Source organism: Schistocerca gregaria, chromosome 2, assembly GCF_023897955.1.
Source record: "Schistocerca gregaria isolate iqSchGreg1 chromosome 2, iqSchGreg1.2, whole genome shotgun sequence".
In the NCBI taxonomy this organism is placed as follows: Eukaryota; Metazoa; Arthropoda; class Insecta; order Orthoptera; family Acrididae; genus Schistocerca; species Schistocerca gregaria.
Genome location: NC_064921.1, coordinates 928,571,689 through 928,599,167, shown reverse-complemented (window position 1 = coordinate 928,599,167; position 27,479 = coordinate 928,571,689). Strand labels below are relative to the sequence as shown.

At 39.7% G+C, this 27,479-nt stretch overlaps 1 protein-coding gene across 2 annotated transcripts in view; it reads left to right on the top strand.

The window, feature by feature from the left end:
- The window catches only part of LOC126335359 (DNA polymerase alpha catalytic subunit), a 253,333-nt gene that overhangs the window by 175,929 nt on the left and 49,925 nt on the right, over window positions 1-27,479 (top strand). For both annotated transcript variants that reach the window (XM_049998549.1, XM_049998550.1), the window contains 3 exons: window positions 17,115-17,382; window positions 17,555-17,729; window positions 24,326-24,443. In XM_049998549.1, coding sequence (XP_049854506.1) covers window positions 17,115-17,382; window positions 17,555-17,729; window positions 24,326-24,443 — 561 coding nt within the window. The remainder of the gene's footprint in view (window positions 1-17,114; window positions 17,383-17,554; window positions 17,730-24,325; window positions 24,444-27,479) is intronic.

Below are 27,479 nucleotides of genomic sequence, written 5' to 3'. Positions count from 1 at the left end.
TCAGCATGCCCTTCGATTGTTTTTGAAAAATTATGATGTTGAGATACACAAGAAACATAGTAGGCTGTAAACCTCTCAATAACAAGTCGACAAATCTTCAAGAAGTGGCAGGTGCATTCCTTAAACCAAAAGGCATCCGTAAGGATTCATACCATGCAGATGGGACCACAAAAGCAATTTTAGGTCTATCTTGTGGTGCAATCAGAATCTGATGTATCCAGAATGCGTGTCCAGGGTGGTAAAGTATTTGCAGTTTCCTGACTTATCTAAGGTCTCGTCGATACGTGGCAGAGGATAAGTATCCAGTGTGGTAACCTTGTTATCGACACACAGATGATAGTTTTTCTCCCCATTGACTGATTTTTTTGACACGATTAAAATTGTGCTGGCCCAAGGGCTTGCAGAGGGCAGAATTTTCCATGCAGCCAATTGCTGTTGAACTGTGTCTTCAACAACAGGTTGTAATTCATGGGGTAAACAATACAGCTTGTGCGCTATTGTTGTAGTGTCTCCTGTGGGAATTTTGTGTTGTATGAGGTCATTTCCTGGCAAATATTGCCTTTCCTTGAATAGCCCTGCATATTCCTCTGAAACTGGATACAAAAGATTTTGCTCTTTCAACTGATTTCTTAATGAAAATGCTAATGTGCAAACCTTTCTCACAGATAACTGCTTATGTCTTTTCTCTGGACGCTGTTTCTGGTTTGAAACTTCTATTTGCATAGCTTCTTTGCCACTGGCTAGTATTCTGCCAAGAATTTTGACAATCTTCCAATCTTCCCTCTTAGCTTCCCCTCTGAAACTAAATTTGCCACCTCAGTGGATTCTCCCATTTTTATAGGGTTCATTATTTCATGTGGGACGAGGCTGAGTGGCAGAACCTACCCCATGCTCGTTTGCCTGTGGAATTATCATTATTATTATTTCTTTCTTTCTTTCCTTTCACAGATGTTATGTCTGGTTAAAAATGGAAAGTGACGTGGAAATTGATTAAGTGTGACTTCCTTTTAACTGTACAGTATATGTTAAATTGCATTTAGGAACTTTCGGGTAATTGAATATGTGTCAATAATTACAGATTTCTGTAGTTGTATATATAAGTTTGGATGTAGCTGTATTTTGTTGATGTACTGGTTGATATTGTGTGGTATGACTCCTGTAGTTGATGGTATAATTGGTATAATGTCAACTTTATCATGATGCCAAATGTGCTTGACTTTCTCAGCCAATTGGATTATTATTATTATTATTATTATTATTATTATTATTATTATTATTATTATTTTCTGCTGGCACGTTCCTCTTGGGGGAATTCGGCCACTTATTTTGCGGACAACGATCCTGTTAGTGTGAGATAGTACGGCATTTCTTACAACAGAAAGCCCAGTAGTGCTTGGCTGTATCATTGGGCTTCCTATCTCTGTGGCAGTTCTTGTCATTAATACACACATGTTGCACTTTGGTGCACGTGGGTGCAGATACAAAACTTCCCACTTCCTCATGTAATAGAGCAAGTCTAACTGCTTCATGCAAGGAGTTGGTGGAGGCCAAGTTTATCTCACTCCCAATATGTGGACTGATTCCTTGTATGTATACATTGATTGTTCTCACTTCAGCTTCTTCAATTAACACTACATAGTGTGTATTATCCCTTCCTAGGATGTATGTGTGACAAGATACTGCCCTAATTCTGTCCGCAAATGCTTCAAAGCCCTCCCCGCTTTTCTGTCTAAGAGTGGGCAACCGATCATGGTAATAGATAACACCACACTAGTCAGAGTAGTGCCCTGCTAACCCCTTTGGCAAGAATTCAAAAGTGGGTGCTTCCTGCAACGCGTCTACTAGTTCGACGTAAGTTAATGCATTGCCCAAAATCTTCAGGTTGGTGACATTTAACAAAAAATGGTGTGGTCACACGCATATACGTTCCATGTCCCTGAAGTTTAGCAAAAAGGTTGTCACATTTTTGCCTGCCTTTCCAGCAAGAGAAGGTACAAAAGTTTCAGCTGGAAGTGCACTGATTACATCAGGTACTAATTTTACTGTTTCAACTTTAGGGACTCTTGAATTACTGACTGTTGCTGCATTTTCGGCAGCTCTGGCTTCACGTTAGAGAGTTATCACATTAAGCTTGCTCCTGTAGCTCTATTGTTTCAAGTGACAGGGTGTTTATCTGCTGTAGCAGTAAAGTAATGCGATCAGGCTCATTGTGTGAATGATATTTTTTCAAAAGTCGGATGGTATGTCACCAGAGTCATACTTTCTACACACTAATGTGAATTGTCAGGTTTTTGCCACTTCCCCCAATGATTTTGGAAATTCTGATGGCATGTTGTCTATCCTTTCGGCATAATTTGACCATAAGTCTTCCAAACCCCTTTTAAATTCTGATTCTAATACTTGATCACCTATCTCTTGTAAATTGACTCTTGCTTCTTCTTCTATCTTATCAGATGTATCTTCCCCCTTATAGAGGCTTTCAGTGTGACTACTGAGCTATTCCTTATTGCTGTATCCATAATCTTAGAGAACTTCAAGCATATCTCTCTCCTCTGGATTTAACAGCGAAATTCCCATTGCACTCTTAATGTTACCACCCTTGCTTTTAATGTCACCAAAGGTTGTTTTGACTTTTCTGTATGTTGAGTCTGTCCTCCCAACAATCATTTCTTTTTCATTTCTTCACATTTTTCATGCAGCCATTTTGTCTTAGCATCCCTGCACTTCCTGTTTAACATTTTTGTACTTCCTCCTTTAATCAATCAACTGAAGTATTTCTTCTATTACCCATGGTTTCTTCACTGTTGCCTTCTTTGTACCTATGTTTTTCATTCCAACTTCTGTGACTGCCCTTTTCAGAGATGTCCATTACTCTTCAACGGTATTGGCTACTGAGCTGTTCCTTATAGCTGTATCCATAGTCTTTGAGAACTTAAAGCATATCTTGTCATTCCTTAGTACTTTCATATCCCACTTTTTTGTGTATTGTTTCATCCTGGCTAATGTCTTAAACTCCAGCTTACTCTTCATCAGTACTATATTGTGATCTATACTTTTTCTATCTCTTCATCTTCAGCTTGTGACGTCTGCATGTATACCTGAACTACCATTGTCGGTTTGCTGTCAATTCTTAAAAAACGACACTAGCACCGAACTGTCCACAGTAAGACACTCTCTGCCCTACCTTCCTATTCATAATGAATCCTACTCCCATTATACCATTTCCTGCTGCTGTTGATATCCTGTACCTATCTGACCAGAAATCCTTGTCGTCTTTCCATTTGAGTTCACTGACCTCTACTATATCTAGATTGAACTTTTGCATTTCCCTTTTCCGATTTTCTAGTTTCACTACCATGTTCAAACTTCTGACATTGCATGCCCCGACTCGTAGAACATTATCCTTTCATTGATTATCCAACCTTTCTCTCGTGGTTACCTCCTGCTTGTCAGTCCCCTCCCGGAGATCTGAATGGGGGACTATTCCGGAATCTTTTGTTAACGGAGAGATCGTCATGACACTATATCAATTACAGGCCACTTGTCCTGTGGATACACATTTTGTGTCTTTAATGCAGTCATTTCCATTCCTTCTGCATCCTCATGCTGTTGATCATTGCTAATTATTCCATCCTTAGGGGCAGTTTCCCACCCCAAGGACAAGAGAGTGCCCTGAACCTGTGCCTGCTCCTCCACTTTATTTGACAAGGCCATTGGCAGAATGAGGGTGACATCTTATGCTGGAAGTCTTTGGCTGCCAATGCTGATTATTAATCAAAATTTAAGCAGTGGCTGGTTTCAAACTTGGAACCGAGAATGAAAACCACCTCAATAAAAAATCAACACAAGTAAATGTAATTAGTAATTCATCCATGAAAAAATGACTTATGAGACACTTGTTCAACTGATTTCCGAATATCAGTCATCAGTCTATGGCCTATAGCAGGTTGTATTAATAAGGGGGATGGGGACCAGGAAGAGGATAAAGGATACAATGAAGAGTAGTGCATTTCGTCATTGTATCACTTACTCAGCATGAAAGTGGTGCAGAGATGCTAGCAGTATCTCAAGATGCCAGTGCATAACTGTAGGGGGTTAGAACAGCATGCACACTCCATCTGTGATAGTGTGGCTGTAGTAAATATTCGTATTTTTCTTACTGAGAGAGAGGAGGAGGAAGTTTATAGCATTTTTCAATTTATATAAATTGTTAGGGGAATCAGTGCAGTGTACAACTTGACTGGTGAACATCGGCGTCACCAGTGATGTATTATAAACTTTTTTTTTAAAGGAAGGTTCCAGAAAATATGAGGTAAAAATAACAAGCATAAATGTGACAGTGGATTTTTAGGTGAAGAAAGGTGTTAGCCTGAAGCAGTTATGGTGGCCAGAAAATAAAGTATTTGAATTGGTAAAGAAGAATCTGTTCATATAATGTAGCAAAAAGAACCAGCTTTCAATTACACCACTGGTAAATATGTCTACAGATTCATTCAACATAAGGTATGAGTGGTGCCGGTTTTTCATATTTGATTCAGTCACCAGCTAAACATTTTGAGTCAGACACTCAATTCATAGGATCACGTCACTAGTACAAAAATCTTGCCGATCCTCCCCCCCCCCCCCTCCCCCCCTGTTGTTTATAACAGAGTGAAAATAATAATTCTACTGTCATAACCTATCCACCTTGTAACAAGCAAATGAATTTTATTTGGTGCAGTAAATGACAAACTGGATATGATGTGTGGCAACAGAAAGAAACACTTTGCTATCATATTGAAGGGAAGTAAAATGTTTTGGCATGTTGACTTGGTTCACTATCTATCAATCTGTTACTGTAGTTAAAGTGTATTTTTGTATTTGATTTTAGTATATTGGTGCCCCTAGGATAACAAGTGCACCGATATCGCTGACTTAAAGTAATGTTACACTGACTGTTTTTTTTTTTTGCTTATGCCAATATTCCTTGGGCTACACACAGTCAATTATGATTATCAGTAAAAACATTTCTAAATGTGGTTAAATCTCAGCTAACAAAGGCTTCCCCCCCCCCCCCCCCCCCCTTGCACTTCGAGTAACATTTGGAGACTAATTAGAGGCAGTGCTTAATTAATTTCTTAGACTTCAACTACAATTATTATTTCACACTTCATTAATATAAAAAAAAAGAGGGACGCCATTACAGATACCACAAGAGAGTACATTCCAAAAGGAGTTAGATGACACTTCCTCATACATTTGCCTCACAAAATGACCATGGTGAGAAATCGGAAGAAATGGAAGTTTACTGATAATTATTCTTTCCATACATCATTTGCAAATGGAACAAGGAAAAAATAGGTGGAAGGTGGTTGGGTGGGAGGGGATATTTCATGGCATCAGAAGTACTCTTTACTTGGCGAGCATAGGTGCAAGTGTAGATCTTGAATATTTTGTTCAATTTTGACAATTCTGTTGCAGATCTTAACTTATGAGTGAAGTTACACTTCTGATAGTTTAACGGAAAATGAAACCGAAACTGCCATATAAAGGAAGCACAGATGTAACTTAGCAGATGGTCAGAGAATAACTCTTCCCCCACTGTACAATGACAGAAGTGAACAAATAACCATAACAGAAGGGAAAAAAAGAAAAGATTTATGCCTAAAAGCAGATAAAAGTGAACAGAAGTTAGTGTAAAACTGGACGGGAGTCCTATTTCAGTGGGTGGGAAACAAGTGAAAGCCTAACAATGCAAGGAATTCATGGAGTGTAGATCTTAAGTGTAAAAATTGTTTTACGAACAGTGGAGTGGAAATGACTTTTTTTAGAATTCTGTAATATCGGTGATCTAAACATATTGCTAATGCCCCTAACCTTATCGCAATTGCGGGAAACCGGAGAGAAAGGGAGCGAGTTGAAAATATTAACAACAGAAAATGAGTTTCCTAACCCAGGAAGGAAACGTAGTAGATGAATATGGATTGGGGCTAAGAAATGAAAGAGGAAGCCGCCTGGTAGAATTTTGCACAAAGCACAACATAATCATAGCTAACACTTGGTTTAAGAATCGTGAAAGAAGGTTGTATACATGGAAGAACCCTGGAGATACTAAAAGGTATCAGATAGATTATATAATGGTAAGACAGAGGTTTAGGAACCAGGTTTTAAATTGTAAGACATATCCAGTTGCAGATCTGGCCTCTGACCACAATCTATTGGACATGAACTGTAGATTAAAACTGAAGAAACTGCAAAAAGGTGGAAATTTAAGGAGATGGGACCTGGATAAACTGACTAAACCAGAGGTTGTACAGAGTTTCAGGGAGAGCGTAAGGGAACAATTGACAGGAATGGGGGAAGGAAATACAGTAGAAGAAGAATGGGTAGCTTTGAGGGATGAAGTAGTGAAGGCAGCAGAGGATCAAGTAGGTAAAAAGATGAGGGCTGCTAGAAATCCTTGGGTAACTGAAGAAATATTAAATTTAATTGACGAAAGGAGAAAATATAAAAATGCAGTAAATGAAGCAGGCAAAAAGGAATACAGACGTCTCAAAAATGAGATAGACAGGAAGTGCAAAATGGCTAAGCAGGGATGGCTAGAGGACAAATGTAAGGATGTAGAGGCTTATCTCACTAGGGGTAAGATAGATACTGTCTACAGGAAAATAAAAGAGACGTTTGGAGATAAGAGAACCACTTGTATGAACATCAAGAGCTCAGATGGAAACCCAGTTCTAAGCAAAGAAGGGAAAGCAGAAAGGTGGAAGGAGTATATAGAGGGTCTATGCAAGGGCGATGTACTTGAGGACAATATTATGGAAATGGAAGAGGATGTAGATGAAGATGAAATGGGAGGTACGATACTGCGTGAAGAGTTTGACAGAGCACTGAAAGACCTGAAGTCGAAACAAGACCCCCGGAGTAGACAACATTCCATTCTTTTAATCGTGCCTCTCTGCAACTAGATGTGCCCTCTTTACACTAATTAGCAATCTCTCTATTCCTATATTGTTGATATTCCTACCTGGAGTTTCCATTTGTCATCGGATCCTTTCATTGGTACATATAATCTCATTTCCCCTCTGCTAGTTTTAGTAGTAGTAGAAGTAGCAGCAGCAGCAGCAGCAGCTTTATACATCCATAGATCTCTTTTTACGAGGATAAGAACATGTCAAAGTGTTTACAAGTTTAGACCAATTTAAAATAAGCTAATTCATATACACATATATTTACAGACTTCTAGTTAGAGACGATCATTAGATTTTACCCCCACCTTGCTTTTATATATATTTTTTATTTATTTATTTTACAAATAGCTTATTAAATAATGTAATGCCACACTGTTCTCTCATATCTCACTATCAGTCACTGCACTCACTACACACACAGTGTTTCCTAACACTTCACTCACTACACACATTTGTGATCTCTGGGCCATTTTCTGTACCACAACTTCCCATTTGCTATCCTGTAAAACTGCGTTGGCTCCCCTCCATAATGAGTGAGATGTTGAACTCAGAAAGAGGAAGAGGTGTTAGTATTGTGCTATGCATAGCTTGAGGAGAGAGTGTTTCTAGAAGGGAAAAAAATAAGGAAAATAACATGAAGTGTAGGTGTTATGTAGAATGTTGGATGTTTTATAGTCATTATTATTATTATTATTATTATTATTATTATTATTTATTTCTATAGGGTGTTCAAAAAGTCTCTCCGCACTGTTGTATGATTGTTAGCCACGCGTGCCATATGATTTGTTCGCCTGCCTGGGTTACTTCCCTTCAAGTGGACTCTTCGAACATTCCACTGTTTCGTTCATCTCGGCTAGCGTCAGTAGTATCATTGGTGTGTGTTGTTATGTGTTGACGTGAACATTTAAGTTTAGTTCCTTTGTTAATTTGTTTCGTTTTTGTCACTGTTAAAATGCTAACCATTGAAGAACTTGTGTTTTTAGCCCAACAAATGTTCAAAGCTGGTGGTAAATACAGTTTCAGTTCCTCAAACATTTAATTCAGTTTTCCCGGAAACAACACTCCCACATCACGATACTGTGTGAGATTTGATTAACAAATTTCAAAGTACGGGTCCAGTGACAAATACACCGAGAAGTGATTGTCCTAGCATTTTGTCTGAGGATCAACTAATCGATATTTCTGACAAAATGTCCATGAGTCCGAATAAGTTAGTAAGAAAACTCACCCAGAAAATCAATGTTAGTGCCAGAATGGCCCACACAGCTGTAAGGAAAAAATTAGAACTTTCCCATACAAAGTGACAGTCGTGCAAGAGCTGAAAAATACTGATCATGACAAGAGACTGCATTATTGTCAATGGTTCAAAAATTTTATTCAACAAAATGGAAGGAATATTCTTAATGAAACGTTTTTCAGTGATGAGTTGCGGTTTCGTTTATCCGGGTATGTTTTAGCAGTATGCTGTCTTCCATCTCCAATCTCCAGGTTTTCAAATCTTACCTAGTGCAGTCCTCAACAATCGGTCTTTCCTTCTCATCCTGTCTGGTAAGTCTCCCTGAACCGGGTTTCTGGGCTACTTGAGTGTCAACAGTCATTTTCCTTCACCTCTCTTTCTTCCTCTTCAACCCCTCTGCCAGAAGGAACCACTGGCTCCGAAAGCTTGCAAACTTAAATAGCTTTTATATGTGTGCTCTTCTGCCAGTGCTTGGCGAGTAAATTTTTTTATCTATCCAATTCCAGTATGATGTCATACAGTGATTATTTTTGTTTCTGTCTGTCTGTCCATCTGTTAAGCCCCCATTGTCTCAGGAGCAAGTAGATTTATAAAATTGAGATTTATGTCACATACTATGGTCTATGGTCCCTTGGCAGCATACTAAACATTTGCTTCTAAGTCAGTGCAGTCAAAAGATATGGCCATTTATGTCAACTTATTTTGATACATTGAAACTTGCTCGTCAGAACCTGTAGGGTAATCTAAAGTCCTGAAATTTTGCAAGAAGGAAGGTTTGTGACAGTAGAAGTAAAGGGTGAAATCTGAAATTGTTAAGCCCTCAGGGGATCCACATTTATTTGCTGGGTACAGGCTTGGCGAACCTGCGGTTCCAGAGCTAGGTACAAGGCTTACACAGATGCACAGGACACTGTCTGATTGAACCCTTATTTCCCTACCTGCTCATGGGATGGAGCTGGAATCCTTGAAATCATCATCTTCTCCTCCCAGTGGGAAGGATGTACTGACTGGGAGTATTCACTCGCATTCATCCAAGAGAATGAAAGAGGCTAGTCTTTGAACTTGGGTAACATGGCTCATGGAAGCGTGAATAATAATATGTTTCTGGTTATTCAGAAGAAGGAAGGGACTTTTGAAAACGTTTCTACCTTCTATATCCGCAAGGGTTTGGAAAGCCTTGCTGGCACTTTAAAATATATCAAACAACTGCGCAACGGCTCATTGTTGATTGAAACTAACAGGTCAAAGCAGGTGGAACTTCTTAAGAAATCGTAGAAATTGGGTTGAATATGTTATCAATGTTGAGATGCACAGCTCTCTCTCAACTCCAGTAAGGGCACTGTCACGTGCCGAGATATCATGGACATGAACAAAGCGCAATTGAAGCAAGAATGGGCATCCCAGGGGATAGTTGATGTGGAGCAACAAATGTGAAGGACTAATGGAGAAACTGAGAAGTCTGTACTTTTATTTTCACATTCAGTTCTCCGACACTGCATGAACATATTATGACGGGATTCATTTGACTTACTGTCTATCCTTACATACGAAACCCTATGTGACGCTATAAATGACAGCATTTCAGGCTTACAGCCATGAGTTGTGGAGGTGAAGTGATCTGTGGAAAGTGTGGAAAGCCAACTCACGGTGCTGGGACTGACTGCCCATCTCCAGCAGTCTGCATCAACTACTCCGGGAACCAACCAGTTTGGAGTCGAGACTGCCCTGTTTTTGCTGAGAAATGCAAAATACAGGAAGTAAAAGTGACCAAGCGGACACCCTATGCCAAAGCCGAAAAAGAGTGTAAGGCGACGGAACCCCCTGTCTTAGTCATCCGAAGATGGATGCTTAAACACAGACTACCTCTAGCATGCCTGTATTCACTACAAGCACCTGTACTTGCATGTGTACATGCCATGGAAAAAAGAGTAAAGACAAAGTAATCCAGGAAACTGCAACAGGAGATACTAACAATAGTTTCGCAGTGAGCATCCAGAAGGCACACAAAAAGCAGTGTCTCTCTCTAAGCCTCCTTTCCCCCTCATCCTTGACCGGACAGGGTGCCTGGAAAGGATTAGAAGCTGTCCCGGTCACCATCAGATGTCATTGTGGCACCTGACTGATGAGCAGGCCATCATAGAGGTAGGTCCTTTGGATCCAGGCAGCCCCTCCAGTCCCCTTTTCTCTACAGGTGCTTCACCTCCCCTGTGCAAAGATATGGGTAATTAAAACCACACCAATGACATGGCACCCATACTGCAGTGGAACTTGAGTGGGTTTGACACTCATGTGGAGGAACTAAACTCGTAGCATAGGCATGCCCCTTGTAATTGTATTTACAAGAAACACATTTTAAAGATACAGACATCCCTGTGGTTGGGGGCTATACACTATACTGTAAGGATGACGTATTGGGGGAGAGAGCCAAGGGAAGGGTTGCAGTTTTTGTCACTAATGCACACCACTCCTCTGCTCTACCCTTGGCTACTGACCTGTAAGTAGTTAGAGTTGAAATTCATGCACATTCGAGGCTTACAGTATGCTCTCCGTATTTATCTCCGCAGGGTTCGGTAGACTTCGAGGCTCTCACAGACCACATGCAACAACTCCCCGACCTTTTGTCCTCCTGGGTTACTTCAATGCTCATCATGTCCTGTTGGGCACGACCTCTACTTGCCCTTCAGGTCAAGTTTTGGAGAACTTCCTGACATCTCCAGAGCTGTGCATCCAAAACACTGGTATTCCCACTCATTTCTGTGCTGCTACAGAATCGTTCTCAGCAATTGACCTGTCTGACTGCTCTCTAGCCCTCGCCGACACTATTCACTGCCTAACTGCGCACTACTCAGCCATTTGACTGTGTTTGAACACCACGACAGCATCCGGAAATGGGTGGACCACATCATGCGTGTATTCCATCATGCCGCTGACCTATCTATACCACAGTCTTTTAGTCCTCTTAGGAGGCGACCAGTACTTTGGTGGACACAAGAGTGCCGTTCATCCATCTGGCTCTTGCATGGCTCAGTCTGGGTTGTAGTGGGGAGGAGCATAGTGACACATGTTTGTGTATTTAGTTATTTTGCTGCTTCCTCTTTGTTTACAGTTCACACAGCAAATGAAAACAAAACGAATTCATGTGGCTGAGAGCTATCAACTGAATTAAAATACACTCACATAATTACAGGAGGCTAAAATATGTTACTAGTTTCAGTTTTCTGATTTTATGCTATTTCCACGTTTTCTGGCAGTGAAGCATTAATTGCCTTGCACGACAATGAAATTATTTTTGTTGGTTTGCTAAATAAATGTGGCTGTTAATAATCTTTTCCACAGATATTGTCAATTCATAAGAAACGAAGTGTTTCATTCCTTACTGTTGGCTAGCTTAACTCTTCACTGAATTTCAAGTGCACATTTTCATCTTCTGGCACATTTGGCATTATGCCATAATAAAGAACCAAACATGAGACAATACAGTAATGGTACTCCAAGAAAATTTGCATCTTGAAAAGCAAACTGAAAAGCTTAATATCAGGTTGGGGCCTACTTCATTGTGAATCTGGACCTATGAATGAGTCCTTTAAGCTGAATTGTGCATCTTAGTATGGTTTACAAAATTATTAAGCTCTTGGAGTATCCTCTGATGTCCTATTTCTTTTATGACATCATGTAAGATCTCTTAATTCTATATTTGTATGAACATACGGGTTTCCTACGTCATTGTATCTGCCAATGTGCAGTAACGCCTGTTGTCTGGCACTCGCAGGCAGCTGCTGAAATGAACCCATGTCTTAGTGGTTGCAGGAAAATATTGCAAATGGTTCTTTGAAAAGCACTATTTTCAAAAGAAATTCCTTTTTATGCAAGATAAATTGTTACATATGAGAATCTGCAATGAATTTCTTAAATCATAAATTTGACTCTCATTTAACCCTTACGTGGGCAAAATTATTGAGCAAATTTTTTAATGAATGGAGAGCAGATAGTAGTTAATAGATAGGTATACTTATCATACAGATTATCAAATTTGCTCTAACTGTAAAAGTGAGGTCACACAACAGGGTGGGAAGTATTCTTCCCACTGCCCATCCTTGCAGTTAAACGACAAAAACAACTTTTTCAATATATGTCATATTTATTTGATAAATTTACGTCTCTTGTTACAATGATTGTTCACAACTACTTGCCATGAAATTTTCTGAAACATGGGTCTATGCAAAGTGGTATTTGACAATATGTTCAAACACAGCAAGTGCTCTTTTCCCTAGCTTTGGTACTACAATGACGGCACGTCCAGTAGGTTTCTCCTAAAATGGGTTGATGCTCCCCTACAGCCACATGACGAAAACCTTCAGGTACTTTACCCCTTTTTGCCAGAAAGACAGGTTTTTGTCCACGCCTTTTTTGGGATGAGAAGCCAGCGATCAATTGTCTGGCTCGATGGATCCTGTATGTGAGCAGATCATGCTGTCCACTTTCTCTTTTACTTATTTTCCACAGGGCAAAACTGTTCACTGCAACAACGTCCACCAGGAAGTAAAATATTCTGTGCCACCATTTTACAGAACGTCTGCCAATAGCATACCTTTCTCATAATTTTTAAAACTTACCAACACCACCCATTATTTTGTTGTATTATGCCACAACTTCAGGACAAGAAATCTCTGTTCTAGTACCATCTTTGTTTTTCCTTTTCACTGTGGCTGTTTCTCATGGGTCATGAATTGAGGACAGGAAAGTGATTGGACAGTTATCTATCCATTTTACGGCATAAATGGCTCCTTCTGTTTCAAACTGGAATTCTCCTCATTCCAATTTTATGTTTTCCTTCATAAATTTGGGTAAATCAAAAGTATTTACCATATACTATAACTTTGAGGAAAAAATAACAAAATGTCACGCAAACAGAACTGAAAGGCTCCTCTACGGAGCAACACTCAGCTATACAATGCCTCTGCACGAAAGTACAGTAAAAACGGCGGGAACTTCAGATTGGAAGTAGTACCCTATACTGTTCACTAGGTAGTAGCACCGTACAGAAGTGGGAACTGTGAATCCCACGGGACAAGGAGCGAGTTCATTGTAGTGGGAAGCTTGTTTCCCACGGCTCGCGAAAGGGTTAAAAATTAACATTTTGCGTACCGGCCACTTCAAATAATTTGAGCCTAGAAGACCAGATATTAATGTCATTGTTTAAAATTTTACTGGCACATTTGTGTGATGTATCTTAAAGTGTAACACATGCTATAAAAACCAATATTATATGTGAAAGTGTAGCTTTTCTTGTAGCTCATTAATCTTCAAGACCAATATTATATTTGAAAGCTTAGGTTTTCTTGTAGGTACACTATGTACATTAATTCAAACTATTAACTTTTCTGCCAGCCAGTGTGGCCGAGTGGTTCTAGGCACTACAGTCTGAAACCGCGCGACCACTTCGGTTGCAGGTTCGAATCTTGCCTCGGGCATGGATGTGTGTGATGTCCTTAGGTTAGTTAGGTTTAAGTAGTTCTAAGTTCTAGGGGACTGATGACCTCAGATGTTAAGTGCCATAGTGCTCAGAGCCATTTTTTTTATTAACTTTTCCTATTTGTGTGTTCATGCTGGTTAACAGTGGTGTTGTTATTGGCTGACTACGTGACCTGTCTCATGCTCTGAATACATGCTGTCATTGGCTGGTGAGATCACATGACATGAGCTATGATTGGCTTACAAAATTGCATTGCAATCTATATTTCAAGTCTTCAGAAACTAACGTGCTGTCTTTGGTGGAATTGGAATTTATACCTTCGCAATGAAAATAGGCCTTGTATCGTAATATAAAAATATGCAGTGTACGTGTTGCTGCATATCAAAGATCTTTCCAAAATGCTGGTGGCAGCTCCTTGTGGTGCGTCAGGCATGAAAGATTCTCGCAGCTCCAACTTCACCCGCACATGATACTGTTGCTCTTCCGCCGCTGGAATGCCTTTTCTTCAACCGTTCATGAACAACAATGCTGTTTGAGATCCGCGTACAAACCCCAAATCCAGAGTCTGCCACCCTGGTTACTGCAGAGACCCAGCGTCATTTTAGATTTAGTGCAGTACAGGAGAGATTGCACTACTGCTTCTGTTGTTAATACAATATTTACAGGTATTTTATGTGGGCACTGCAATTATGTAGCTGTCTTTATGGATTGGTCTAAGCAGGGACTCTGGTGATTGCTCTGTCATTTTCCTGGATCGTGTCCTCAAGGCCCAACTGCCTCAAGAATTTGCTATCTTCGACACACAATTATATATGTTCTTCCAGTGCTAAATTTCTGATTCTCTGAGCATCCTTTATCCTCTCCAATGTTTGTACCCAGCAGCTAGTCATCCAGAATGTCCAGGCTGTCCTTCTCCAACTAAAACGACTGGGTACCTGGGAACATGGGAATTGCGGGGAATGAAAGGGCGGACCACGCAACCAAGGAGGCATGTCATCATACTTAGGTATTTCAGTATGCCATCCCCTGCGTGCTATCATCTCGCTGTTGAGGTGCATCGATGGGAAAAAGAGTGGTTGGAAGTGACTGACAACAAGCTCCGTGTAGTAAAGCCCGCAACTTGGCTGTGGTGTACTTCCTTCCAGCCATGTTGAAGGGACAAGGTCCTTCTTACTTGTCTTCACATGGGCCACAGCCCCATGACACACTGATTATTATTCTGGTGGAAGGACCCTCCAATGTGTGACACTTGTGACACACACATCACTGTGTGCCACATTTTATTGAACTGCGTTTATTTGCCAACCAGTGGACTGTGGTGGATTTGCTGACAGGTTTGCCCTGTGTTTTAAGCAGTGTAACGAATGTAGTTAAAGTTTTAAAGGTTTGCAAACTGTCCAACATTTTTAACACGATTTTAAGGAGATGTTTTTAACTTGTCTACAGGGTGACTGGCTCATTCCAGTTTTTGTAAGTGGTCAGCCAGTCACATTTCTCTGTGCATTACTTTTGGCTCTTCTGTGTTTTGGTTTATACATGTTTTAATTTCATGTATAGCTGCTTTCTCTCATAACTGGGTTTAGTGCATGTGAAATAGTGACTGTAGTCATTTCAAATGCATGAGTTTCCAACAATTTTAGTTTCTCTGCACATTCGTTTGTTTTGATGTGTCCCTCCCTGCTGATGACCTTGACATTGGGTTCCCATAAGATCCACGCACACGCGCGCGCGCACACACACACACACACACACACACACACACACACACACACACACTTAAATTGTTAATTTGTAGTTATATCATGTGGGGAGGAAAAAAAAACTTTTGTAATTTGTCATCTAACTTCAAACTCGAAATTAAAACATTCTTGAAAGTCTTGGAACCCCAGGGACCGATATCTATACAGCATCAATGTCAGTAACAGGTAAAACTCGGCACTATCCTCGATTCCTGGAATGGATGAGCTGTCTATATACATATTTAAGTTTTTACGGAACCCTCAGTGTGTGAGTCCTACTTGCACCTGCCGTATTTTTTAGTTGATTTGTCACTGTGTTAATGTTGTCCACCACTGTATTGAACATGGCATCCAGCATATCCCTTGCAGAAATGGAAAGTGTTGACCTTGTACCTTCTCGAATGTTTGTCAGAGCAGTTTTCCTTGACTGTTCGCATACAGTAGAAGTCCTTAAGTGCATACTTATTTTGGAAAGTTAAGTTCTGAAATTTTTTGGTCAATGTTTATTTGTTTGAATATGTTGGCTGTATTACCACAATCAGAACATAGTATTGGAAATTCATTTGACTTCAAAGTGTGAGTATGCTAAGAATAGCATCTGACTCTGTTACACTTACATTGTCCTTGAGTTAACCAGGTCAAAAAAGGTTTTATTGGTCTGCTAATCCTTATTCCTTACATATTCTAGTCGTATTACTGTAAACTATTATCAACAGATGATGATCGCTCAGATTCCAAAGGGTGATTGCTTACCAGGATGAAAGTAGCCTGTTGAGACTAATGTTGATGGCAGAGGATTTTAAAATGTTGTTAACTTGAGGTTTTTGGATAGCTATTCACAATGTTATTAGATTGATCTCTGAACTCAGCAGACTAAAAATAATTTAAAATGGTTTTTCTACAGTTTAATGTAATAAAATGTAAGCGAGGTGTATGGACTGTCTTCTTTTAAAGACTTGCAGTTATGCAAAAATAGGTGTCTCCTTCCCAAAGAGCCTTCCAAAGTGTAAAATTAGATCTTCCTGATCTCATTCAAAACACTTTAAGCTACTACAGATTTGATCCAAAAGATACGGGTCACAACTCGAGGAGCTCATCAGTTTTCTTCAAAACGTTTTCATTAGTATACGTTGTAGAAGGTTAATGTTGAACAAGGTTTAAAGGAGATGTATAAAACTACACCATAGAGCAGAGAAAATGATAAATCTCCTGTTAAAATATAGTGTAGAGTCATGTGAACTTTTGTTTTTTCTCTATTGTAATATTGTGGAAGTTCTATTCCCGTCCGGGGAATGAACGATAATTTGTACGCAGTCAATTAAAAAATATTCTGGAGCATTATTGTGAATTTAAAAGTGCAGAAATGTTGTGTAATTTATACAAATTGTTTGTGATATGGTTTTATGAAACCAGTAGACTCAGCTGCAACATTTAGTGTGAGTTCATTTGATACTGTTGAACACTTGATGACCTGACACAGCTGGAGGCAGCAGTACAAATAACATTGTGACAATTAGCATACTACTGCCATGTCAACAGATGAGCAAGTGTGTATTACCTTCTACAGTTGTCACCAAAACTTCCATAAGTTATAGTAACCAGATTCTTACTTCTTCAGTAGATAGCAACATGTTGTTTAACACTCTAATATTATAAAAAAAGTTACCAAAATTCTCTAAATTCTCAATTTGACTGGGATTCATTATTTCTTGTAGAAACATATTGGACCAGATTTTATCAGATCAGTCAGCAGATGAACGTGTGGAGAAAATCCACAGTCAGTTAATGAAGGTCCGTGATGATCTACATGCTGGAGTTGTTCCACTAGACTTGCTTGCTATTACAAAGCAGCTGACTAAAGCTGTAGATGAATATGCTGACAAGAAAAGTCTTCCTCATGTGCAAGTGGCAATGCGGCTCAACTCACAGTCTGGTGGTAAACATGTAAAGGCAGGGGACACGGTATCATATGTTATATGTGATGTAAGTTTGTCAGCTATTACCTAGTTTTAACAAGAAATGATATTGCTATACAAGAATTTTTGTGTGCTTTGTAAATAAATATATGCATCCATACAGAGAAAGAGAAGTGCAATATTGTTGTTGTCCAATAGCATTAAATGCAAGAGTTGTTTTAAGATGTTCTAATTTGCAGGATGGAAGTAGCTTGCCAGCTTCACAACGAGCTTATCATGTGGATGAACTCAAGGTGAATGATAAACTGAAGGTGGATGTAAATTATTATCTATCACAGCAGATTCATCCTGTTGTTTCACGTCTCTGTGATCCTGTTGAAGGAACAGATGCTGCTCGAATAGCAGAATGCCTCGGTCAGTACTCTTTCTTACTCATTCTTTTCAGCCTGTGATTAGTAACAGAATTTCTGTTATAATATAATGACACTGGAGTCAGGGTAGAGGAAGGTGATGGTATTGTTGAACATAGTAAGGCATCAAATTTGCTAAGACAACGGATTTCCATTTATTGTCTCTTTCTTTTCTCTTGATCTCCTTCACCCATCTCAGTTATTTTGTTCACATTATTACATATTAAGATGTAAATTACTAACATAGGAAAACTGAATTAAAATTATTATTAAGTCACTAATAATGTATATTTGTTGCAAAGAAAGACTAAACGGCATGCTAAATCACAAGTACATCAGGAGCTCAGCTAGCTTTGCTGGATTTGGTGTGGATATGATTTGTACAATTAGAAGTGTCTTTATTTGGTCAACTCAACAATTTGTCGCTACATAGAATGTCATATAACTGTTCATAATGTTTAGTGGACAGGATGTCCATAATTAGTGTTGCAGTTTCAAAACTCTGTAGAAAGATTTATAGAGGTGGAGCCCCTCCACGCCCACACTGGCATGATGGCCAACTCAATCGGTCTACTGCCATCTCTGCATAAGGGTTAGTTTCCACATAAGTGAGGTGTTGCAGGATGTGGGCACTCCAATGTTTGCATACGTCTGGTTAAGGTTAACCATTAATACACACTAATCTGGTGATAGATTGGGTTGAGAGTCGAACGAAGGGTCGTGACTTGAAGGAAAGAGGGGAAATAAGTGCCAAAGCAAGAGCCAATGGGACAAAACCTCTGCTCTATGGAAAGAGAACCACTCCTCAGAATGACGTCAAATTTGAACTGCATATTATTGATGCAGGGGGAAACATCATGGGAAAGAAATTAATGAAAATTTGACCATAGGTGGAGCTATAAGAGTCTGAATATGCAAATCAACAGAAGTGCAGCACACAGCTGTTAGTTTGCCTCTGAGATGCCCAACATCACCGTCTCCATGAAGGATCATACTCTGCTGGCAAAGCACTTTTATAAGAACAGTGACTGTGTGCCAGTAGCTGTGCAGGAGTTCTATACACACAATGGTATGAAAAAAGGCATTGATTTGATGTTTTTGGAGAAAATGTTTACAGAATTCAAAAATACAGATTCTTTTCAAGTGCAGTATGGGAGAGGGAGGAAAACAATTGATCCAATGCCAGTAGATGACGTGGCCATATCATTGGAGCGGAAGTTGAGCGATGGTATGTGAATGTGCAGTACATGGAGGATTGCCCAGTGTTTAGATATGCATGTGAGCACTGTGCATAAAATTACAAAATTCTATGGAACATTCCACATTGCTCTCTACACACAACTACCCATGTTCAAGAGTTACTTCATGCTGACCTGTCAGTAAGACAAACATGAGCTCTAGAATTTCTCGTTCATATGGAACATTCTGTGGACGGATCAAGCCCCTTTCCATCTTCAAGGCCATGTCAGTACACAGAATTGCAGAATATTGGTAACGGAAAAGCTGCACAAACATCAACTGGTACTACTTCATTCTGCAAAGGTGACTGTGTGGTGTGGGTTGATTGTATCGTATTTTTCCGAGGAGATGAGTCCTACAGGTCATATAACCTGTTATGCCAGTGATAAAAGGTGTGAAGAGTTTTTCGTGCACCTACATGATTCCTACCCTTCAACACCTTGGGTGTGTGGGTAGAATCATTTTCATGCAAGATGGCACTCTTTGGTACAGTGCACAGTCAGGGAACTGGCTGCAGCAGAGGCATTTAGGAAATGCTGGAATTATCAGTCCTCATTTCCCTGCAGGCTGGCTGTGCAGATCACCTGATCTTAATTGGTGTAACTCCTGGCTGAAGGGTTTTCTGAAAGATGATGTGTTCAGTGCTTCAGTTATGAACATAGCTGAATTAAATTGAAGGCACACATTGTGCTATGCATTCTGTACGTGTTCCCGAGGCACTCCAACCTGTTGTCAGATGTGCTGTTTCTCGAATCAACTTGTGGCAGAAAACACTGGACAGCACATTGAACATGTCTTGCACCAGTTTCACAATTATAAACCAATCTCATTTTGCTTTTTATGCAGTTTTTGTCATGAGTCAAAAATGACTTACCTAATAGGGCCACAACTGGTGACTGCCGAACTTGTGCAATCACGTACGTTGAACAGTGCGAATGGTTTAATGTGCAACTCATTCCATAGTTGTTGTTGTGTTCTTCATCTGTCATTTGTAGGCGACCCCATTTATGTAATAAGTTGTTCATATTTGACATCATTCTGAGCAGTGGTTCTCTTTCTACAGCGTTTTGAACAGGAGCCTTAATTGATTGTGAATGCCCTCTACTTGAAAGAGTGTATATTAAAATGACCAGCTAAAGAAATTTCTCTATTCTTATATTTCCTGTGTACAGTAACAATGATTTTTTGAACGTTTTGTTAGAAATCATCAAATTTATTTTTAAGACATCTGTACAGCACTGTAACAGAGGCACTTCATTTACAACTAGCTTTATTACTGATATCTTAGATGTCATTTCTGCACTCTGTTATGTAATGAAATCTAGTTTTGCGCACTGTCTTTAATACATATATTCCTCCTCTACCTATGTCCTGCTATCAACCTTCTCCTCACTTATCTATGCTGTGATTGTATGCACTTGTTGCGTAAGTGCTGAAAATTTTTATGTGGAACTCTTCAGAAATGTTCTATTTTTTTGCTTCTTTGGGATTTTCCTTTTGGGGACTAAATTTTTAAAGCTGTTCTGTGATAGGTAAGGTTTCAGTGTATTTACAGTATAACTTAAGTACACAATACTACCAGAGACCACAGTGATTGGGAGTTTGCGTGATATGGATCTTAATTCTGTTCTTCCTTTTCAATATTATGTTCAACAGTTTACCCCTGAAACCAGTTTTTTAAATATTACCATCTTTGCAAGAATAGTGTCCATTATACGTCACAGTCCAGTTCTCCTTATTGATAGTTTTTTATTTTTATTCTAATTCTCTCAGAGCAGACAAAAAGCTTGCTTTAAGTTCAAGACAAAAAACTCTGCAGTTTTTTCTCTTTCATGTAGTGCACTTACCTATATGATGAAGTTAAGAGCTTTTTGCATTGTTAGGTACTCAACTGCAAGTGCTTAGCAAAGAGAGGATAATTACCTTAAATGGTTATTACCTCGTCAATCAACACTTCAGGAAATTGCAAAACAATCTTTAAAGGAATACAAGCTGTTACTCATCCTGCGTTTGAAACCTAATACAGCAGAGATACTGTGTGCCATGGATTTGACAAGCCCTTGTTAGGTTACTGACAATTTGTGGGCAAGGAACTAGTGTGTGGTAGTTTCCAGATGTGTTTCATCCTGTTCAGATTGGGCAGATTTGATGGCAAAATCAACAGTGGGGGCTCACTATCACACTCTTCAAACAATTCTAACCAAATTCCGAGATGGACAGGTATCCTACTGGAAGATGCCGTCTGTCTGAGAAGATTTCAAGCATGAAGAGATGCAGGTGGTCCACAATTATGTTCATGAAGTCCACAGCTATCGTGGTGCCTTCAGTTACTACCATATGTCCCATGGAAGCCCAGGTGAATGACCCCCAGGGTGTAGTACTGTCCCCACTGGCTTGCATCCATAGTATGATGCATGTTTTGAGCATCTGTCCACCTGGATGGCAGAGTATCTGCACTCAGAAGCATCCACCTGATATAATAGAAATGAGATTCATACACACACATTTTCATTAATCCCTTTGCAGTCGTAAAGGTCAGTGTCGTTGAATCAGCTTGGGAAGATGTATGATTGCTGCTTGCAGAGCCCCATATTTAGTAATGTACACTAAAATGTGTGCTCATTCTGTGACGAGCACGGTTGTGAAACACCTACACGTCTTCTAATCCACTACCTGTGGTTTCACCATCCTTCGACCATGTTCCATAGAGGATCACTACAGTAGTACATGAACAGTCGACCAACTTCACCATTCCTGAGATGCTGGTTTCTGGGCCCCACTCCATACTAATTTGTCCTTTGTCAAAGTCACTTATGTTACTGGATTTCCCCTTTCATCTCTGCTTACTGTGTCACACCACCACCATGTGGCATTCAGTCCCATGGTGCGCAGTAGTCATAGCGTTTTCACTCATCAGTGTACATAAGTAAACCACAAACTAGGATAGACAACTAAACGTATTTGTGTAATTGATGAGAGGTTAAAACAGAGTGGTTGTGTCTGCAATTCAGTAGTTTCATTGTTTTAATTTCAACTTTCATCTTAAGAAATCAGTGAAGGAATAGTTTAGTCATGAAATACTAGGTAACATTTTAACATACATATAAAGAGATATTGAAAAACTTTCAGAAACAGTGTCACCTCCTTTTGGCAGAAGGGTTGAAGGATATATATTTTGAGTTCAAAAACTTTTCAGTGTTAAAATTTGTGCATCATGGTCTGATGGGCCATTCACCCTGTTACTAATAGAATGGCCATATAGTAATGAACAATGAATAAAAATATTGTCTATGGCTGTGCTACTGTTCCTATACGCCTGGACAAAACACAGTCTGCATCAGATCATATGAATGTAGGAGATCCTCCAATAGCCTTTGCTGCATAATCACATACAAAATTATTGTTGAAGTCACCACATATAACTAATTTTTGGTACTTCCTATAAAGTGAACTAAGAACCCTCTGTAGCTTGTGTTATTTGGAATGAGACATATATTAAGTTATCAGGTATCATTCAACTGGGAACTAATTACATATAGGGTACCACAATGTTCCATTTTAGAGTCCTTACTTTTTCTCGGGTATATCAATGACCTTTAATCAGTAACAATACCAGATGCCAAGTTCGTTTTGTTTGCCGATTATGCAAACATTGTAATAAATAGCAAATCAAGTGTTGTCTCAGAAAGATGAGCTAATAAAATATTTGTGGGCATTAATCACTGCTTCCTAGCCAATTCTTTGTCACTAAAACTTTGAAAAAACACACTACATGCAATTCAGAACTTGTAAGGGGTGTCCCACGAGTATATGCCTAACATACAATGACAAACAGATAGAAGAAGTGGACAGTGTTAAATTCTTGGGATTATAAGCTTGATAATAAATTCAACTGTGAGAAGCACACCACAGAACTGCTGAAGCGTCTTAACAAATTTCTATTTGCAATGCGAATTGTGTCAGAAATAGGGGACCCACTATCACTAATGTGAAACAAAAAGGTGGCATAAGGGAATAGCTCTTCACCAGCTGAAAAAAATTCTGCACTTTGCCATCAGCAGGAATAGTCCTGCTTGCTCTCTTTGGGTCCCAAAAGGGGTAATTTTGTAGCATTTCTTGTGAAGAGGATTACCAATGACTAGTAAATCTTACTCAGATCTGTTACAAAACCAACTTCAACTTAAAATTAAATGATTATGATTTTTGACTGCAGATCTTAGCTGCAGCATGACAATACTCATCCCATTACTGCCCATTTAACTGTAGCAACAATACAGACTATGAATACACACACCTTACCAGACCGTGCCCAGAATGAATTCTATGTGTACAGACATGTCATAGTAGTACTCGGAGGCAAGTATGTCAGAAGCGATAAATAGATGGAAGCTGAAGTGCACAAGTTGCTGCAATCACAGATAAATAAATTCTTCCCATGGGCATGTCATGCCCTTATGAAGCTATGGATGTATTGTTACATGTCAGGGGTACCATGCTGGCAAAAAAATCTGTAACTTTTCGGTATTGTCTTTGCATAATAATAATAATTAAGGTTTTCACTTAAATCACCCTTGCATTATTTGCGGTTGTTTCATATTATCATCTGAAATTGAGACTTTCAATAGAAATATTGAAAGACTGAAATATAAGTGTTTTAAAAATGTGGACACTGTTCATGATGTTTTATGAAAGCACGGACGCATAGCTTAAAAATTCAAGCTTACTGTTTTAAAAATATTACTATATGTTATTTTTAATGGACAGTACACCACTCACACTATAATTTCAATTAGTTTTTATTGTATTTTACATTGTCGAATCGTTTCACATCATACTTGTACTAAATAGTATAGTTTCCAATTGTATTAAAAGCTGTGAGACTTCAGGGAAGTTAAGGTTCATGGCTGCGATTCTGGCAATGTTGCTGTTCTGCCTTAATAATGTCTTGTTTACAATGGTTGTATTGTAATATGTGATTTATTTAAGTCTTCTCACCAGCAGTGTCATTGCCATACTCAGCATTTTAGTAGTAATTGGTGACTAATAAGAAGGAGTGATTTTGTAACATAATCTAATTTTATTTACATTTATATCAGTGAGTTTGCAGGTGTTTAATTTTATTCCATACTTTACTCTCATGCTGTATACCTTAGTTCTAATTTACAGGCTTACTTTCTTACATACAGAACAAAATTTTACTTACAACAAATCTGGCACACAAAGATTGGCATGTATGTTTTAAAAAAAATGTACACTTGCTGATGAAGAAAGAAGTGCTGTTTTATTTCCTAAGAGAATTATTTTGTATAAATAGATTTTCATTACTGAATAACCAATTGCCACAAACAATTTGTCTTGCAGGTCTTGATCCTAGTAATTATAAACATATCCAAAGGCAAGAAACTGAATCAAATACACATGATGATTTAGGTGATCAGCCCATACTATCAGATGAAGAAAGGTTTAAGCATTGTGACAGGTATGTATTCTTGTCATTTATTTCACATCAGTAAATAGGAATATCTAAAATAATGGGAAGGCAACCACTTACCTATAGTGGACTGGTGCATGGCACACAGGAACACACAATCTACATCTACATCTACATCTACATCTACATCCATACTCCGCAAGCCACCTGACGGTGTGTGGCGGAGGGTACCCTGAGTACCTCTATCGGTTCTCCCTTCTATTCCAGTCTCGTATTGTACGTGGAAAGAAGGATTGTCGGTATGCTTCTGTGTGGGCTCTAATCTCTGATTTTATCCTCATGGTCTCTTCGCGAGATATACGTAGGAGGGAGCAATATACTGCTTGACTCTTCGGTGAAGGTATGTTCTCGAACCTTTAACAAAAGCCCATACCGAGTTACTGAGCGTCTCTCCTGCAGAGTCTTCCACTGGAGTTTATCTATCATCTCCGTAACGCTTTCGCAATTACTAAATGATCCTGTAACGAAGCGCGCTGCTCTCCGTTGGATCTTTTCTCTCTCTTCTATCAACCCTACCTGGTGCGGATCCCACACTGCTGAGCAGTATTCAAGAATTGGGCGAACAAGCGTACTGTAACCTACTTCCTTTGTTGTCGGATTGCATTTCCTTAAGATTCTTCCAATGAATCTCAGTCTGGCATCTGCTTTACCGACGATCAACTTTATATGATCATTCCATTTTAAATCACTCCTAATGAGTACTCCCAGATAATTTATGGAATTAACTGCTTCCAGTTGCTGACTTGCTATTTTGTAGCTAAATGATAAGGGACCTATCTTTCTATGTATTCGCATCACATTACACTTGTCTACATTGAGATTCAATTGCCATTCCGTGCACCAGGCGCCAATTCGCTGCAGATCCTCCTGCATTTCAGTACAATTTTCCATTGTTGCAACCTCTCGATACACCACAGCATCATCTGCAAAAAGCCTCAGTGAACTTCCGATGTCATCCACCAGGTCATTTATGTATATTGTGAATAGCAACGGTCCTATGACACTCCCCTGCGGCACACCTGAAATCACTCTTACTTCGGAAGACTTCTCTCCATTTAGAATGACATGCTGCGTTCTGTTATCTAGGAACTCCTCAATCCAATCACACAATTGATCTGATAGTCCGTATGCTCTTACTTTGTTCATTAAACGACTGTGGGGAACTGTGTCAAACGCCTTGCGGAAGTCAAGAAACACGGCATCTACCTGTGAACCCATGTCTAAGGCCCTCTGAGTCTCGTGGACGAATAGCGCGAGCTGGGTTTCACACGACCGTCTTTTTCGAAACCCATGCTGATTCCTACAGAGTAGATTTCTAGTCTCCAGAAAAGACATTATACTCTAACATAATACGTGTTCCAAAATTCTACAACTGATCGACGTTAGAGATATAGGTCTATAGTTCTGCACATCTGTTCGACGTCCCTTCTTGAAAACGGGGATGACCTGTGCCCTTTTCCAATCCTTTGGAACGCTTCGCTCTTCTAGAAAACAGTTAAAACTAACTTTCAAACTTTTTCTCTTTTTCTAGTGTACACACACACACACACACACACACACACACACACACACACACACACACCCTTGCGGCAGCCGTGACTTTGATTACTGAATATTGAAAGCAGTTGCTTTTGTAAATGGAGGTGGGGACAGTGTAGCAAAGGATCCTGAGACGAGAAGGGATGTAGTGGGTAATGCGAAGCAGGTCTTTTCACCAGATGACTCTGCGAGTGCATAACAAGATGAAAGGGGTTCAGTGGATAGAACATATAAGATATAGGGAGAGGGCGGGATGAAAAGGAGAGGAAGGTAGTGATGAAAGTGGAGAGAGGGAGGGGTAGAAAAAAATTGGGAAGGGAGAGAATGCAGGCATGTCTGGAAGGAGAGGAAGAGTGGTGGAAGAAGGCAGTATATGATTTGGATGGGTAAGGAGTGGTGTGGACGGGAGAGAAAGGAGAAGGAGAAGGTGAGGTGAGGCATTGGGAAAAAGTTAGCAGAGGCTTGGATCAAGGGGACTGCAAGACCATGGGAAATGCTGGAGAGACAATTCCCATCTGCTCTCTCACAATCCCCTGGCTTAAAAACTCCTCCCCTAACTTCTTTCCCACTACCTTGCCTTTCACCTTCTTTTTCCAGTGTCATCTCTAGGCGAAACCTGAATGTCAGTGGCGAATCAGTTTTGAGAGGCCCCTTTCACTTTCCAATCAGAAAGAAAATGTTAAATTAAATGAGGTGAATTATACACTAATAATAATTATACCTTCCCCCCATGAACCATGGACCTTGCCGTTGGTGGGGAGGCTTGCGTGCCTCAGCGATACAGATGGCCGTACCGTAGGTGCAACCACAACGGAGAGGTATCTGTTGAGAGGCCAGACAAACGTGTGGTTCCTGAAGAGGGGCAGCAGCCTTTTCAGTAGTTGCAGGGGCAACAGTCTGGATGATTGACTGATCTGGCCTTGCAACGTTAACCAAAACGGCCTTGCTGTGCTGGGACTGCGAACGGCTGAAAGCAAGGGGAAACTACAGCCGTAATTTTTCCCGAGGACATGCAGCTTTACTGTATGATTAAATGATGATGGCATCCTCTTGGGTAAAATATTAAGAGGGAAAATAGTCCCCCATTCGGATCTCCGGGCGGGGACTACTCAGGAGGATGTCGTTATCAGGAGAAAGAAAACCGGCGTTCTACAGATCGGAGCGTGGAATTGCAGATCCCTTAATCGGGCAGGTAGGTTAGAAAATTTAAAAAGGGAAATGGATAGGTTAAAGTTAGATATAGTGGGAATTAGTGAAGTTCGGTGGCAGGAGGAACAAGACTTCTGGTCAGGTGACTACAGGGTTATAAACACAAAATCAAATAGGGGTAATGCAGGAGTAGGTTTAATAATGAATAGGAAAATAGGAATGCGGGTAAGCTACTACAAACAGCATAGTGAACGCATTATTGTGGCCAAGATAGACACAAAGCCCATGCCTACGACAGTAGTACAAGTTTATATGCCAACTAGCTCTGCAGATGAT